The sequence below is a fragment of the Neopsephotus bourkii genome, unplaced genomic scaffold (genome assembly GCF_033783945.1).
Source record: "Neopsephotus bourkii isolate Nb327-2 ecotype Australia unplaced genomic scaffold, CSIRO-AGI_Nbou_v1 NB_1373, whole genome shotgun sequence".
NCBI classification, from domain to species: domain Eukaryota; kingdom Metazoa; phylum Chordata; class Aves; order Psittaciformes; family Psittacidae; genus Neopsephotus; species Neopsephotus bourkii.
The window spans coordinates 2,242,272-2,255,392 of NW_026901852.1; the positions used below are offsets into that span (position 1 = coordinate 2,242,272).

Below are 13,121 nucleotides of genomic sequence, written 5' to 3' on the forward strand. Positions count from 1 at the left end.
TGTGAGGTTCTATGACTGTAAATACAATATGCATTTGGATGAAGAACATCCATCATCAGTTAGCCCTATAACCCTATTTGTGCAGTAAGCATCCTGGCTCTCCTGATGGCCACAGCAGAGGGCTAGTGAAGACTGTTAAGGGCAAGTCAGGCCTGGAGAATAGCTAGTATAAAGGGTACCACCATCCTTTATACTGAAAGAAATCAAAGGTGTGAGGATCTGCAGTCTTCCATTTCTCCTGAAACTTCCTTTCACGCCCACAGGAAAGCACTTTAGTAGTTGCTTCTCAGATCTTGTTGCTTGCTGGCAGCTTCCAAATGCAGCTCTGCCTCTGATGGATCTGAGAGAAATGCCAGCAGCACATCATGCAGCTATATGTGGAGCATTTTGATGGCCACCATAAAGAACTAAAGGACTCAGACGTATTGGAAAAAGCAAAGATTTCAGGTCAGCAACCTGACTTCCAAAGGAGATATGGATGTGTTACATCAGTAGGTGTTTCTTGGCTTGTAACCTTTGCTTCGTGTCACACACTGTTACACACATGGCTCTATCTGAGGGAACGCAATACACAAACACCAACAGGCACACATCTAGCATCATTTGTTTAATAAAGTCTTTTCTGTTCTTAGAAAAAGTTTACAAGACAGATGTGCTCCACAGAATAAACAAGTAGCAGCTGATCTCTCCTCTTAATAACTTAATCCATGCAGAAAGACTGGACTGCCTACCCTGGTGTTACGTAGCAGCTGGACAACATACAAAATATACACAGATTTACAGGCTGCCATGAAAACAGGTCGCACATGACACCACGGAGTGAGAAGCAATATACAAGCCTGCCTGGATAATCTTCAGAATTCAAGTGTAAGTTTAAGGAAAAACCCTGATTTCTTTTTGAAATGGAGCTTATGTACTGAGAGTAAATGTTCTGCTACAAGCTGCCTATAGTCATCCCTTACTCAGCGGTCATGTGAAAACACATACACAAAAATGTTACAAGTCCTTTTTACTACTGATACTACACGTTAACAACTGGATCTGAGAGCATTGCTTTGGTTGTTTCAATACAGAATGATACAGGTTTCTAATGTCTTAGTTCTGTTTTCCCGTTCTCCATTCTTTTCCAAAGTCATTGAAGAGTGGTGCTGAGGTGAAGGTTGGGTCTCTTCAAGAATCCAGTGTAGGTTTTGTATGAGAAACTGTGGAAGGCAAACAAACGGGAACATTACTATAAGTAGAGTAGAAAGAGAATCGGATTCCTCCAAATCCTATGGAGGAAAGTATCTTTACTTATTGCCACAGCATGCATATGAACGCTAGGCTATCAGTATCATATTTTTGATCTGTTCAGCTCTCCAGAATTTTAAATGCTATTGGAAAGGTCATAATGACTGAAGGACACCAACTCTGCAAACTCCTGCTCTCCACAATGTTCTTATTTCAATACACAACATAGAAATGAGGTGTGTGTGCGGGGGAGGAACCTCATGTTCCTATAGCACAGCAGCAAGGCCAACAGTTGCTGAGAAAGAGCACATCCTTGCTTCACTTCCTAATAACATGTTCTTCTTCCCTATATGCCTGCTCACGTCCAGTGAGCACACAGCCAGGTGTGCCCAGCATAAAGCCAAAGAGAGCAGAACTTGTGATTCCAGCTGCTGTTTGATACAACAATCCACTTTTAACTGCAACAACCCAGTTAATAAATGGAACCGTTTCACTCCAGTCTTGAAGCTGCTCTTCAAGAGGCCAGAGAGAGAAGCCTGTGGATTTGAAAGTCTCTTCGATGCCTTTTCCAGGTCAATCCAAACCAAATGTCATGGAATCTATTCAATGCCTTATACAAACTCATTTACATTAGTACCATACAGGTAACATGAATTCCTACAAAACAGAAATCAGCCCCCAGTGTCTGACCACCAGGGAAATTGATGGATTCTCTTTTTTTTAAAGCAACTTTCTGAGCAATGCAAGATACTGAATGGTACAAATCACAGGCCAGACTGAACTCTAGGGGCAGGAAAAGGAAAGAAAGGTTAGACCTTAACCTTGCAAAGGTGTTAGTAAGTAAACTGCATAGCCAACTCAGGGCTTCAGTTGTGCAGATGAGGGAAATAATACTTTCCTGAGAGCTTGGACATGTTTGAAAGATCAAACTCAGCAATATAGCTGAGGAGGGGAGAAGGAAAGTAATGAAAGCTCTGTCCTGAAGACTTAAAACTGACTGGAAGAGTATGGTAAATACATATCTACATATCTACATAATTCATGACAGGATTCGATCTAATTCTATTCACTGATCTCCAGGCATGTCCTGCAGGTCAAGTGCCTGAAAGGAGAGAAAATCCCAGTTCTCATACTGAATTCAAGCAGAAAGTCTGGCTCTCAATGCCTGGTCTAATGTGCTCCTCAGATGGTGAAGGTATATGAAACAGCCTGTTCTCGGTCACCCTGGGAAAGAACAAACTAAGGAGGGGTAGGAACCAGGATATGAAGTTGCAGTTCTGGCCTGTCTCAAATTTCTGCCATATTTTCCATTTCCATTATGTGTTACTTGGGCCTTACAAATGATAATTATAAATGGGGACTGTTCCAGAATAACCTGCTTGATACGTAAAGACTGAGAAAGAAACACAACCATGAAGAACACAAAGCAGGATTTAGAGTTAAGCCACTGCTGTGCTATCAGACCACAATTTTAGATTTCCTGAGTCAACCTGGAGACAGTGGTGGCTGGGCCAGGCTCACAGATACACACCTTCAAGCAAGCACATAGATGGGAAAAGGTTTCCACCCCCTTCTACATTCTGGTGTGCCAACTGCAGAAGCAGAGGTTAGCCACCAGCAAGATTACCGCATTTCACCTTTCAGTATTCCTAATGCAATTCTCTGCATGTGCTGCTTCAGTAAAGCACCCAGGGTTAGAGACTGCCAAGCAGTAGGACACAGCTATCTGAAGAAGTGGAAAAGCCAAACCTGAGGCCTGCTTTGGATGAGCTAAGGCTCCCTTTCCGAAGACACATCTCCTTCTGCTCCGCTGCTTGCACTGGGATCATCCTTGTTCCGGGGAACATTTCTTTCTCTACTTGACTCAGAGGGCACCTTGGTTCTGGTCTTCTCTTTTCTTTGTTGCTGTTTTTCAAGTTTCGTCAGCTATTCACGAAAGAGAGCAAGAAAACACTTCATGAAATAAAATTCTTTCAGAAGACTATTTCTAAAAGCTCGCAAATGTGAGCATTTGTACGCAACTTGTGACTCAGATTCACACTGACATCGAGAAAACAGAAAGGAAAAACTAAAACCCAAAAAGCTCAAGGCTTACATTTTCAGAAATCTGGATAACACAGTGAATTATCATCATCTGCCAACACGATCACCCCTGAGTATAAGGCAGAAGTGCCCATATTCAAAGGACTACCCTCTGCTTTCCAGGATTCCTTCACCCAACACAGTCTGCAAATGTGAGAAAGAATAAAACACAAGGACCAAAAGGGAAAGCTGGATTCCACCAAGCTTCTCTTCTGTTTTGGGCCTTACGCGGCAGTTTTGTAGTTTCAAAGTTGTTAACAACAGATGTATCCCAAGTTCAGTCATCCAGCACACAAGAATAAACTTATTTTAGTCTTTATCCAAAGAAAAATAGACATATGACCCTTAGCATCACCTAGGATACAGAATAACCATTTCAAATCAGCTTGGACAAAGCCCTCAGCTAACACTGCTTTGCAACCTCGCAGAAGTAACGCTTTTCTGTGCTACTACGAGTCAAATTAAGTTGCAACAGCTGTCATGTGTTTTTCATTTTCTAGAGAAACAGGTTGCAGTAAGTTTGGGGGACATTACATCATTGAATCATACAGTCCCAGACTGGTCTGGGTTGGAAGGGACCCTAAAGCTCATCCAGTTCCAACCCCCTGCCACAAGCAGGGACACTTTCCACTAGAGCAGGTTGCTCCAAGCCCCTGTGTCCAACCTGGCCTTGAACACTGCCAGGGATGGGGCAGCCACAGCTTCTCTGGGCACCCTGTGCCAGCGCCTCAGCACCCTCACAGGGAAGAATTTCTTCCTAATGTCTCATCTCAGTCTCCCCTCTGTCAGTTTAAAGCCATTCCCCCTTGTCCTGTCCCTACAGGCCCTTGTCAAAAGCCCCTCTCCAGATTTCTTATCACCCCTTTAGGCACTCAAGGTGCTCTAGGGTGTCCCCAGAGCCTTCTCTTCTCAACGCTGAACAAGCTCAGCTCTCTCAGCCTGGCTCCAGAGCAGAGGTGCTCCAGCCTCTCCAGCACCTCTGTGGCCTCCTCTGGACACACTCACTTACCTGTTTAGGGTCAACAGTAGCAGCTGGGGACTCCAATTCTATTGTTACAGGACCATCATTCTGGATGTGGACCTGCATGTAGGCCCCAAACTTGCCATCTGCAAAGGGAAGATACAAGAAGTGCTTATGGCTCTTGGAAGGGTAACACATACCAAAATCTTTACCACGTGTGCTACTAAAAAGAACCAAAAAAAAAACATGCACAAAAGCACATCCAACTAACAAACTGCAGAAACCTACAAAGAAAAATACCAGTGTACATGCACGTAGCTGTGTGGTCTGACACTGAGATCATAAATCCTAGGTACTGAAATGTCAACAAAACAAACCAAGTCTCCAGATAATGAAGGTTCTCACAGTTCAGGATAGGCAGGACAGTTCTTGCAGGCAGGAGATGGTATATTAAAGGAGGTAACAGCTAAGCCCAGCGATCCAGTCCAGCTAACCAGTTGATGCTTTGAGGAAATCTTATATATTGGCAGAAGATAAAATGACCTGAAGCCTTCTCTGGAGCATTTGACATTGAATACTCTTAAGCAGGGTGTGCAGCTCAGCCCCAACATGCTACAGCTCCTTCTTCTTTCCTGTTTGCAACCCAGATCATTCTTTGAGAGAGTCTAGCCAAAAGGGTGGAAAGACAGACATCACCTACTGCCCCAATCCTGCCTACTTCACAGGAGTACATTGCTGAATCAGAAACGTCTGTCATTTGTTATCAATGGCATTTATTAGCACACCACCTGAGAGGCACAGAGCTTATTCTCATGGCTGCAGCCTCTCTGTGTCATGTTGTGCCGTGCTTTAAGCCCAGCTGGTAATTCAGAACCAGGCAGATGCTCACCCATTCCCCCCCCCAACTTCTTCCTTGCCAGGCTCCGGGAGGGATGGGGAGGAGGATGAAAAGAATGTAACTCCCACGGGTTGAGATAAGAGCAGTCCAGTAACTAAGGTATAACACAAATCACTGCTGCTGCCACCAATGATAATAATACAGGGAATAACAAGGGAAGAGAACACAGCCGCTCACCACGCACCGACCAATACCCAGCACAACCCAAGCAGTGATCTAGCCCTTCCAGGTAACTGCCCCCAGTTTATATACTGGGTATGATGTGCTGTGGTATGGAATACCCCTTTAGTTAGTTTGGATCAGGTGTCCTGTCTCTGCTTCCTCCTGGCCTCCCCTCCTCCCTGGCAGAGCATGAGACTCAGAAAGTCCTTGGTCAGAGTAAACATTACTGAGCAGCAACTAAAAACATCGGTGTTATCATCGCTGCTCCCAGGCTGAAAGTCAAAACCACAGCACTGCAGCAGCTACTAGGAAAGAGAAAAATGACTGCTACTGCTGAACCCAGGCCACATTGTACAGCCAATGACAATATAAGAACATCTGTGTGTCAGGAAGCAGCTTGGCTAGAGGAAGACAGGAATGAACACCCTGCTGGGCTGCTTAGTAAAGATGCCATAACATCCCCTCATCTACTGCCAGATAAAGGCAGCTCCTCTGCAAGGTAAACAGAAAATCACAGAATAAAGAAAGTAATGATCAGGGAAGAGCGCACACAAACAAGGTCCACTGGTCACACCAAGGCCCTCACCAACCTCTTTCCCTTACCTTTAATAAGCTCTGGCTTGTAGGCTTTTCTTAGCTGCTCTAGGAAGTTGTTATAAAAACACTCTGCCTGCTCTGTGGGCATTGCCATGTGGTAGTCAGGCTTGTTTCCTTTCAGGATGCACTGGAGAGTAAATTGGCTCACACACAACACTTCATACTGTTTGTCCATCACGCTTTTGGACCAGTGCTTCCCGCTTTCATCTTCAAATACTCGCAAGTTCAAGATCTTTCGAACCCTAAATGGAGAAAATGATACTTTATAAATTGTCTCATATAGGATCAACAGGTACAAGTTCATGCCTATCACACAGCATGAGATAAAGGAGAACACAGATGTATACTCGTTTTGCCTCCACACAACATATCCCTTTGTCCCTCCCTTTCTAAATCACAGGAATCTCGTCACATTAGAATCACAGAATCACAGAACAGTTAGGGTTGGAAAGGACCTTAAGATCATCCAGTTCTAGCCCCCTGCCATGGGCACGGACACCTTGCTCTAAACCATATTACCCAAGGCCTTGTCCAACCTGGCCTTGAACACTGCCAGGGATGGAGCATTCACAACCTCCCTGGGCAACCCATTCCAGTGCCTCACCACCCTAACAGGAAAGAATTTCCTCCTTATATCCAATCTAAACTTCCCCTGTTTAAGTTTGAACCTGTTACCCCTTGGTCCTATCACTACAGTCCCTAATGAAGAGTCCCTCCCCAGCAGCAGAGCCATAACCAAGAAGGTCCTTACAGACAACACATTTGTCAGACCATTACTGTCAGACCATAGGGCATGAGATCAGGACAGAATAATTGCAAGTTACAGCATAACATAAAGACGCCATAGGAAGTAGGAAAGCTCACTCTTTGCTACCTGAGTTTGTGTGCCACAACATTATTGAACATGCAAATATCTTTGAGAATTTTAACCCTCCCACCAGGCTGGGAAACCACAGTCAGTATGAAATGAGATCATCCTAAACCAGGGTTGTCTCCAAATATGTTCACGTGTACTCCTTCAGCTTTGCTACCTCCTAGCACTCTCTCCAAACCAGGCCCACAAGCCATGTGAGGACAGTACTTCTTCATCACAAAGAGAGGAGGAAGGCAGGGAGCAGCACAGAACCACAGGTGCAGCAAAGTTATGACTGGGACTTGTCCTATGAAATTGTATTAGGGCTGATTTGTGGAGGTAGGGCTCAGTGGCTTGAACACTCAGAGAATAAGAGGACTTTCATAAATAGAACTTGCAAAGCAGCAAGCAGACTTGCAACACAGTCTACGGTTAGACTTTGACTGATAATAACCCTGCATGCCTGCTGCTCTCCTGTCTTTGTTTCTTCTTGTAGCTTGTCCACATCTGCAGTAACTACAAAGGGAGCACAGGAAGTGCAAAGCATTTCAACTGCAGTTGTTAGCCAGACATTTTAGGCTGCACCAGCAGGGAGACAGTATAAAATAAAACTAAGACTTCGTTATGGTGTAGCTTCAGGGCTTTGTAAGGCACACTCACAAAAACCAGCCTTGTCAATCGGTGTGTGTCAGCAACAAACGAATTAACTCCTGCATGAAGTGAATGGTTAAAAGCCTTGGAAGGCAGGCCCCAGTGCACAGGCTTAGATCATGGGCACTGCTGTGTTCTAATGATAAAGATGTTTGTGTTTCATTTACAGGATTACTGATATTTCCTTTAATAGGACTTGAAAAGTTAAGCTGATTCCTCTCATTCCTGTTTCAGCTGCTGGCTTCCTGCCTTTCCTGTGTCAGTCATCCAATCAACCTGGTGCTGAGAGTACAGCTGCTACTGGTCACCCGCTTGCAACATTCAGAAGCACCTTTCACATTCACCAAAGTGGGAATGAGAAACGATGACAGAAGCTCACAGTAAGGCAAGCCAATGGAGCATGTCATAACATATACACCTTCAGCACATCCCCATTCTCTCTTCCACATCTGCCAAGGGTTGTTTTCACCCTCACATTCTTCTCTCTTCATTGCCTGAGCCTTTCCTCTTCTTGACATCAGTCAGCTCTATTACCCGTTTCTTCTTTGCCTTCATAAGAACTGAGGTCAGCCCTAGAACAATGTCTGAAGGAGGCAGAAGCAGCCCCAGGAGAACTCTCTCTTGCATGTGTTTGCTGGCTGAATCACCATATTCTGTGGCCATGGAACAGATGGCCAGAGCCAGTCCTCCAGCCTGCCAAAATTGATGCACTTTTACAGAAATGAAACTGAGAAGACTACCCAGCCTTTAGGAAGAACAGAACTTCCTATGTGCAAGCTAAAATGAGAGTTGATCTTCCTGATACAGCCCATCCTTGAGAAATGGATTTACTCCCTCTGGGTAAATTTGTACAGTAAAGAGGAAAGACATTTTAAAAAGGGAGATTAGAAAAGCCAAATATGTTGATTCTTCCTTTTTGAGCCTGTTCCCAATAAAGTAAAACACATAAACAGGGAATGAAACAGATTTTTCTCAATGGAACACAGAAAGAAACCAGTATTCAAGGTAAAATATGAAGAGGGACTAACAGGCAAACCTGAGTTTCCCAACAGGCACCCCATTTATTCGGCTACTGCACAGGTATCACTGATTCAGTGTGAGAAATACACAAATAAAAGAGTTCAAGGTAAAAGGAAACATGACTTACATGTGCTCCAGCTCTCTTTGCGTATCCTCCAAGGAAATGCCCAGCAGCACACAGAGGCCTCGTCCTATCGAACTTATTTGTTCACCACCCACTGGGGAAGGGGAGGGGAAGAAGAGTGAGGCTAAATGCACTGTCTTGGGTTATGACACAGATTAGATACTGGTGTCAGCTGGCAACTGTACAATCACCAGAGAAAACATTATTCTAAACCCTTCTTCTCTGTCTTAAGATTTTTAGAGGAGATCGTAGAGAAGCCCCCTTTCAAGTCTTCCTGATGTCGTGAGTTATTTCATAGAAACATAAAGTCGGCTGGGTGGGAAAAGACCTTCAAGATCATAAAATCCACCCACATAAAATGCACCCAGCACTGCCAAGGCCACCACTAACCCATGGCACTGAGGGCCTCCTCTACATTGCTTGTGAACACTTCCAGGGACAGTAACTCCAGCACTGCCCTGGGCAGCCTGTTCCAATGCCTGACTGCCCTTTGGAAAGGAATTGTTCCCAATATCCAGTCTAAACCTCCCCTGGTGCAGATTGAGGCCATTTCCTCTTGTCCCATCCCTTGTTCCCTGGGAGCAGAGCCCAGCCCCCTCCTGGCTCCATCCTCCTTTCAGGCAGTTGTAGAGAGCAATCAGGTCCCCCCTGAGCCTTCTCTTCTCCACACTAAACCCCCCCCCAACCCCTCAGCCGTTCCCCATCACACTTGTGCTCCAGGCCCTGCACCAGCTCCATTGCCCTTCTCTGGCCCTGCTCCAGCACCTCAATGTCTCTCTTGTAGTGAGGGGCACAGAACTGAGCACAGGAGTCAAGGTGCAGCCTCACCAGTGCCCAGTACAGGGGGATGATCACTTTCCTACTCCTGAAAGCAGATGCAGGACTCCCACGTAAACATCTTGGGGAATATTAAGCATCTTGAACACACGCTCCAACCAGTGCAATAGGAGGGACATGCAAGCCATACAGCAGTGCACGCAAGCCATGCAAGGAAGAAACTGTCATTATAAAGGCAAACCATGGGCAAAGGCAAAAGCACACACAAGCAATACAAGACGACTGCGACTGAAGTACCAGCACACGACAGCAATGCAAGAAAGCAACTAGTGCCAAGGCCTGCAAACCACATCCCTGGCAATGGTATGACACCGGCGACACACGGAATAAATGCAAAGAGGTAAATTACAGCGCCCGACACGTGCAAGCCACAGAAGCTGGCTACAACTGCGCTGCAAACACATGCAAGGACCGCAAGACGCCTGCGACCGTAGCGTCAACGCGTGTAAAGCCACACAAGTCGGCGACTGCTCCCGCACACGCCACGCAAGGAGCCAGCTCTCCTTACACAGGTTCGGCGACACAAGCGCCACACTGCCGGCACACACCGGGGACAACGAGCAAGCCGAGCCGCGCTGGGGGAGGGCGGCTGCGTGTGGGCAGGGAGCCCGCCTGTGAGGCCGGCGTGGGAGGCAGCGGGAGACGGGCCAGGAGCGGACGGCGCTGGGGCGTCGCGGCAGCGGAAGGAGGCCCACCCGCGACCCCCCCCCAACCTCCGCCCTCCGCCGCTGTCCCCCCGGTGCCGGCACACTGACCTGTGACGCTGGCCTGGGCCACCCGCTGCACGATGGCCTTCATGGCGGCGCGGCCGCGAAGCGCAGGCCCGGCGCCCCTACCGGTGCGGGGAAAAGGCGGCGGTGCCAGGCAACGGCGGCCGCTCCCTGCCGGGCCGGACCGCGCCGCTCACAGTGCCCCCTGTCGGCTGGGAGGTGCTGTTGCAGCATCCCCTCGCTGCTTGCCGTAGGGAGCGGTGTCCTCTATAGGGATGCCTATAGGAACAGGAGGGGGGCACACAGGAATCTGATAGTGCCTTCTGGAAAAGATGGTGGCTGTGCCAGGGACAGAAGCTCCCACAGAAGGTGGGGGTACGGGCAGAGGTGCTCACAACTTCCCATGCAGTGACATCTGCAAGGCTGCGGGTAGACCTGACAGACAGACTCAGAAGTGGCTGTACAGCCCCCACAGAAACAAAGAGGTGTCTGAAGGGGAAAGCCCCTAAGAAAGGAAGCCGTGTGTGTGCAGAGCCTTGGGTCAGCCTCCTCAAAAGGGATTCCATGTCCATAGGGACGGGTGCGAGCCCCTGTGGAGAGCAGGGGCTGGGGGCAGCCCCTATAGGTGGTAGAAGCCCCTACAGGGAGCCCCTGTAGCAACAAGGGTCAGCAGCAGGAGAAGCTGGGAAAAACACCAGCAGGAAACAGCAGCCAGGAGCAGATTCCTAAAGGGAAGGAGGCAATGTCCATAAGGATCTAACCCTGTAGAATGGGAGTGAGTTACAGCCACAGTGTTGGGCAGCAGTACCCTACCAAGGGGAGGCAGCATGCATAAGGATCAGTGAAACCCCTACAGAAAAAAGGGCCTGGAGCAGAAAACATGGCAAGTTTTCAGCTTACATCAGTATTTCTGCACTTGTAATTCATCTCCTGGAAGTTTTTATTTGAAGGATGATTAACAACTCTCGGACCAGAAAGATTAAACCACGTTCCTTCCCATTTACTAATCTTTCAATCATCCATTTCAGAGGTGATCAGAGGAGCCATCCTGGGTACAGGTACATCCTGCACACAAATCAACTTCACAAGCAAAGCCACCAGGGCCACCTGGTCAGACCGCTGGCCACAGCACACTGAGGTGACAACCAGCCTCATCCACACCTCCCGGCACAGTTCACGGTTAGCAACTTCGGTACACGTGCAAAGGCCTGTGATGATCCGAGCAAAGCCTACAAGTCCTGTCGAGCTGTGTCCCAGATGGAGCTGTCGTATCAGCCATGCAGAAGAGTCTTCCACTGACGGGCTGGTGCCAGGGTGACTCTCAGAGGTACCAGCACAAAGTCCTGAGCTTGCAGACTGCTCAGTTTTCGGGAGGAGGGCTGTCGTCAGGATAAAAGTATGACTTCACACGCCTGAGCAGTTGAGTAATGGGAGGTTCAACTTCCCTGTGTGTTACTACTGTTGTCACTGTAAATCCTAAAGCTGTTTCTCTTGTGTATATTTCCTGCCTGAGTGCTGGTTTTGCCTGAGGATCACTTTTATTCTCTAAGGAATAAGAGGAGAAGAAAAAAAAAATAATAAAAAAGATCATAGCAATTAAAACATTTTATCCCTTCATCATTGCAAACAGCAGCCATATGGGCTTCTCTTCGCTTATTATCAACGTGTGAGAAATAGACAGCAAGGATCTGCTGACTGTATGGATAGAAAAAAGGATTCACTAGGGTAAGTTACACTGCTGCACTGGTGCTGGACTAACATCGGTACTACAGTAGCAGGAATTGCAAACAGCCTCCAGCTTATCCACATTACAGCTACCTCCATGCTACTACACCTTAATAAGGAGCAGAATGCTGAGCAACACAGAGCTGATAGGATGGGAAAGGATGCGCAAGGGAAGGATGAGAAAGGAAAGACTATTTCAGTTGGAAGGGAATGATCACCTAGTCCAACTGCCTGAGCAGTTCAGGGCTGACCAAATGTCAAAGCATGTCATTAAAGGCATTGCCCAAATAAACGCTGACAGATCCGGGGCATCGACCACCTCTCCAGGAAGCCTGTTCCAGAGTTCGACCACCCTCTCTATAAATAAATGTTTTCTGATGCCCCGTCTGAACGTCCCCAGGTGCAGCTTTGAACCATTGCCACACTGCAAATAAAGCGACGAAGCACACGCTTTTCCCCTCAACGCGAGACTTCGCTTCCCTCAGGTCGATCCTCCTCGGCATGCCAGGAACCGTTGGGCTCACACCGGGCACCCTGCTGGGCCCTGACAGCTCAATCGCCCCAGGCACAGCCCTCGCACCCGGCAACCACATCTCTCCAAGAGCCGGGCGGGCAGCACCCGACCGGCCTCTGCCCCTGGAACAGCCGAAACGAGGACTGGCAGGCCCCCCTGCCTGCAGTGTCTTACCCAGGGTCACGGAGGGTGCCCGAGACCCGCCCCCAGCCGACTCCCTCAGCCAATCCCCGTCCCCGGCCAACTCCCTCAGCCAATCGCTGCCCCCTCCTCCAAGCCCCGCCCCTCTGCTAGGCCCACCCTCGGCCACCTCACGCACCGCAACCGCCCCACGCCCCGCCGAAGTGACCCTAGCCGGGGTCCCCGGACTCGGTGCTGGGCTCGCCCGTACCGGAGGCGTCCCCGCTCTGGCCGGCGTCGCGGTTCTTGGTGTAGTGCAGGATGCCTCCCAGCATGGTCCAGCCGCCCAGGGAGTACAGCAGCGCCGCGCGCGCGTTCCACACCGCCAGCCGCAACTTACTCCCGGCCATAGCAACACCCTCCCTCACTGGTCGGGCCCTGCCGCCAATGGGGCGGCAGGCACGGCGGGGCGGAGAGCGCCGGTGCGCGCATGCGCCCGGGCTGCAAGGCGGGAGCGGTCCCAAGATGGCGGGTGGGGAGACAGCAAGATGGCGGCAGGGGGATAGCGAGGGTGGAGATCTGCGCTCCTTGTTTCCAGCAGGACAAACGTACCCCAGTTAACGTGTTCACAAACAGA

At 48.6% G+C, this 13,121-nt stretch overlaps 2 protein-coding genes across 3 annotated transcripts; both read right to left on the bottom strand.

Moving 5' to 3' along the window:
• Positions 1–594: 594 nt before the first annotated feature.
• Positions 595–10,326, bottom strand: DTD1 (D-aminoacyl-tRNA deacylase 1). The gene is made up of 6 exons (XM_061367079.1): positions 10,171–10,326; positions 8,582–8,672; positions 5,937–6,172; positions 4,322–4,419; positions 2,980–3,156; positions 595–1,202 (listed from the first exon to the last, which is right to left on the bottom strand). Exons 1-5 carry the CDS (start codon positions 10,211–10,213, stop codon positions 3,001–3,003), a joined length of 624 nt encoding a protein of 207 aa, XP_061223063.1. The 5' UTR covers positions 10,214–10,326; the 3' UTR covers positions 595–1,202; positions 2,980–3,000.
• Positions 10,327–11,294: 968 nt separating this feature from the next.
• LOC133219737 (small integral membrane protein 26-like) lies at positions 11,295–12,923 on the bottom strand. 2 transcript variants are annotated; one of them, XM_061367249.1, is made up of 2 exons: positions 12,756–12,923; positions 11,295–11,670 (listed from the first exon to the last, which is right to left on the bottom strand). In XM_061367249.1, the coding sequence occupies exons 1-2, from the start codon at positions 12,892–12,894 to the stop codon at positions 11,486–11,488; spliced, it is 324 nt and encodes a 107-aa protein (XP_061223233.1). In that variant the 5' UTR covers positions 12,895–12,923; the 3' UTR covers positions 11,295–11,485. The 2 variants fall into 2 exon arrangements, 1 of the variants encoding a protein (XP_061223233.1); XR_009727504.1 differs by lacking the exon at positions 12,756–12,923 and adding an exon at positions 11,896–12,196 and having other exon boundaries at positions 11,571–11,670.
• Between the last annotated feature and the right edge of the window lie 198 nt (positions 12,924–13,121).

Coding starts and splice junctions, on each gene's coding strand:
- LOC133219737 (XM_061367249.1), bottom strand. CDS start 12,894: ATGGCCGGGAGTAAGTTGCGGCTGGCGGTGTGGAACGCGCGCGCGGCG. Junction 11,671..12,755: donor CCAGAGCGGGGACGCCTCCG/GTACGGGCGAGC, acceptor CTTATTCCTTAG/AGAATAAAAGTGATCCTCAG.
- DTD1 (XM_061367079.1), bottom strand. CDS start 10,213: ATGAAGGCCATCGTGCAGCGGGTGGCCCAGGCCAGCGTCACAG. Junction 6,173..8,581: donor CAAAGAGAGCTGGAGCACAT/GTAAGTCATGTT, acceptor TTCTCCATTTAG/GGTTCGAAAGATCTTGAACT. Junction 3,157..4,321: donor CTACTGTTGACCCTAAACAG/GTAAGTGAGTGT, acceptor TTTCGTGAATAG/CTGACGAAACTTGAAAAACA.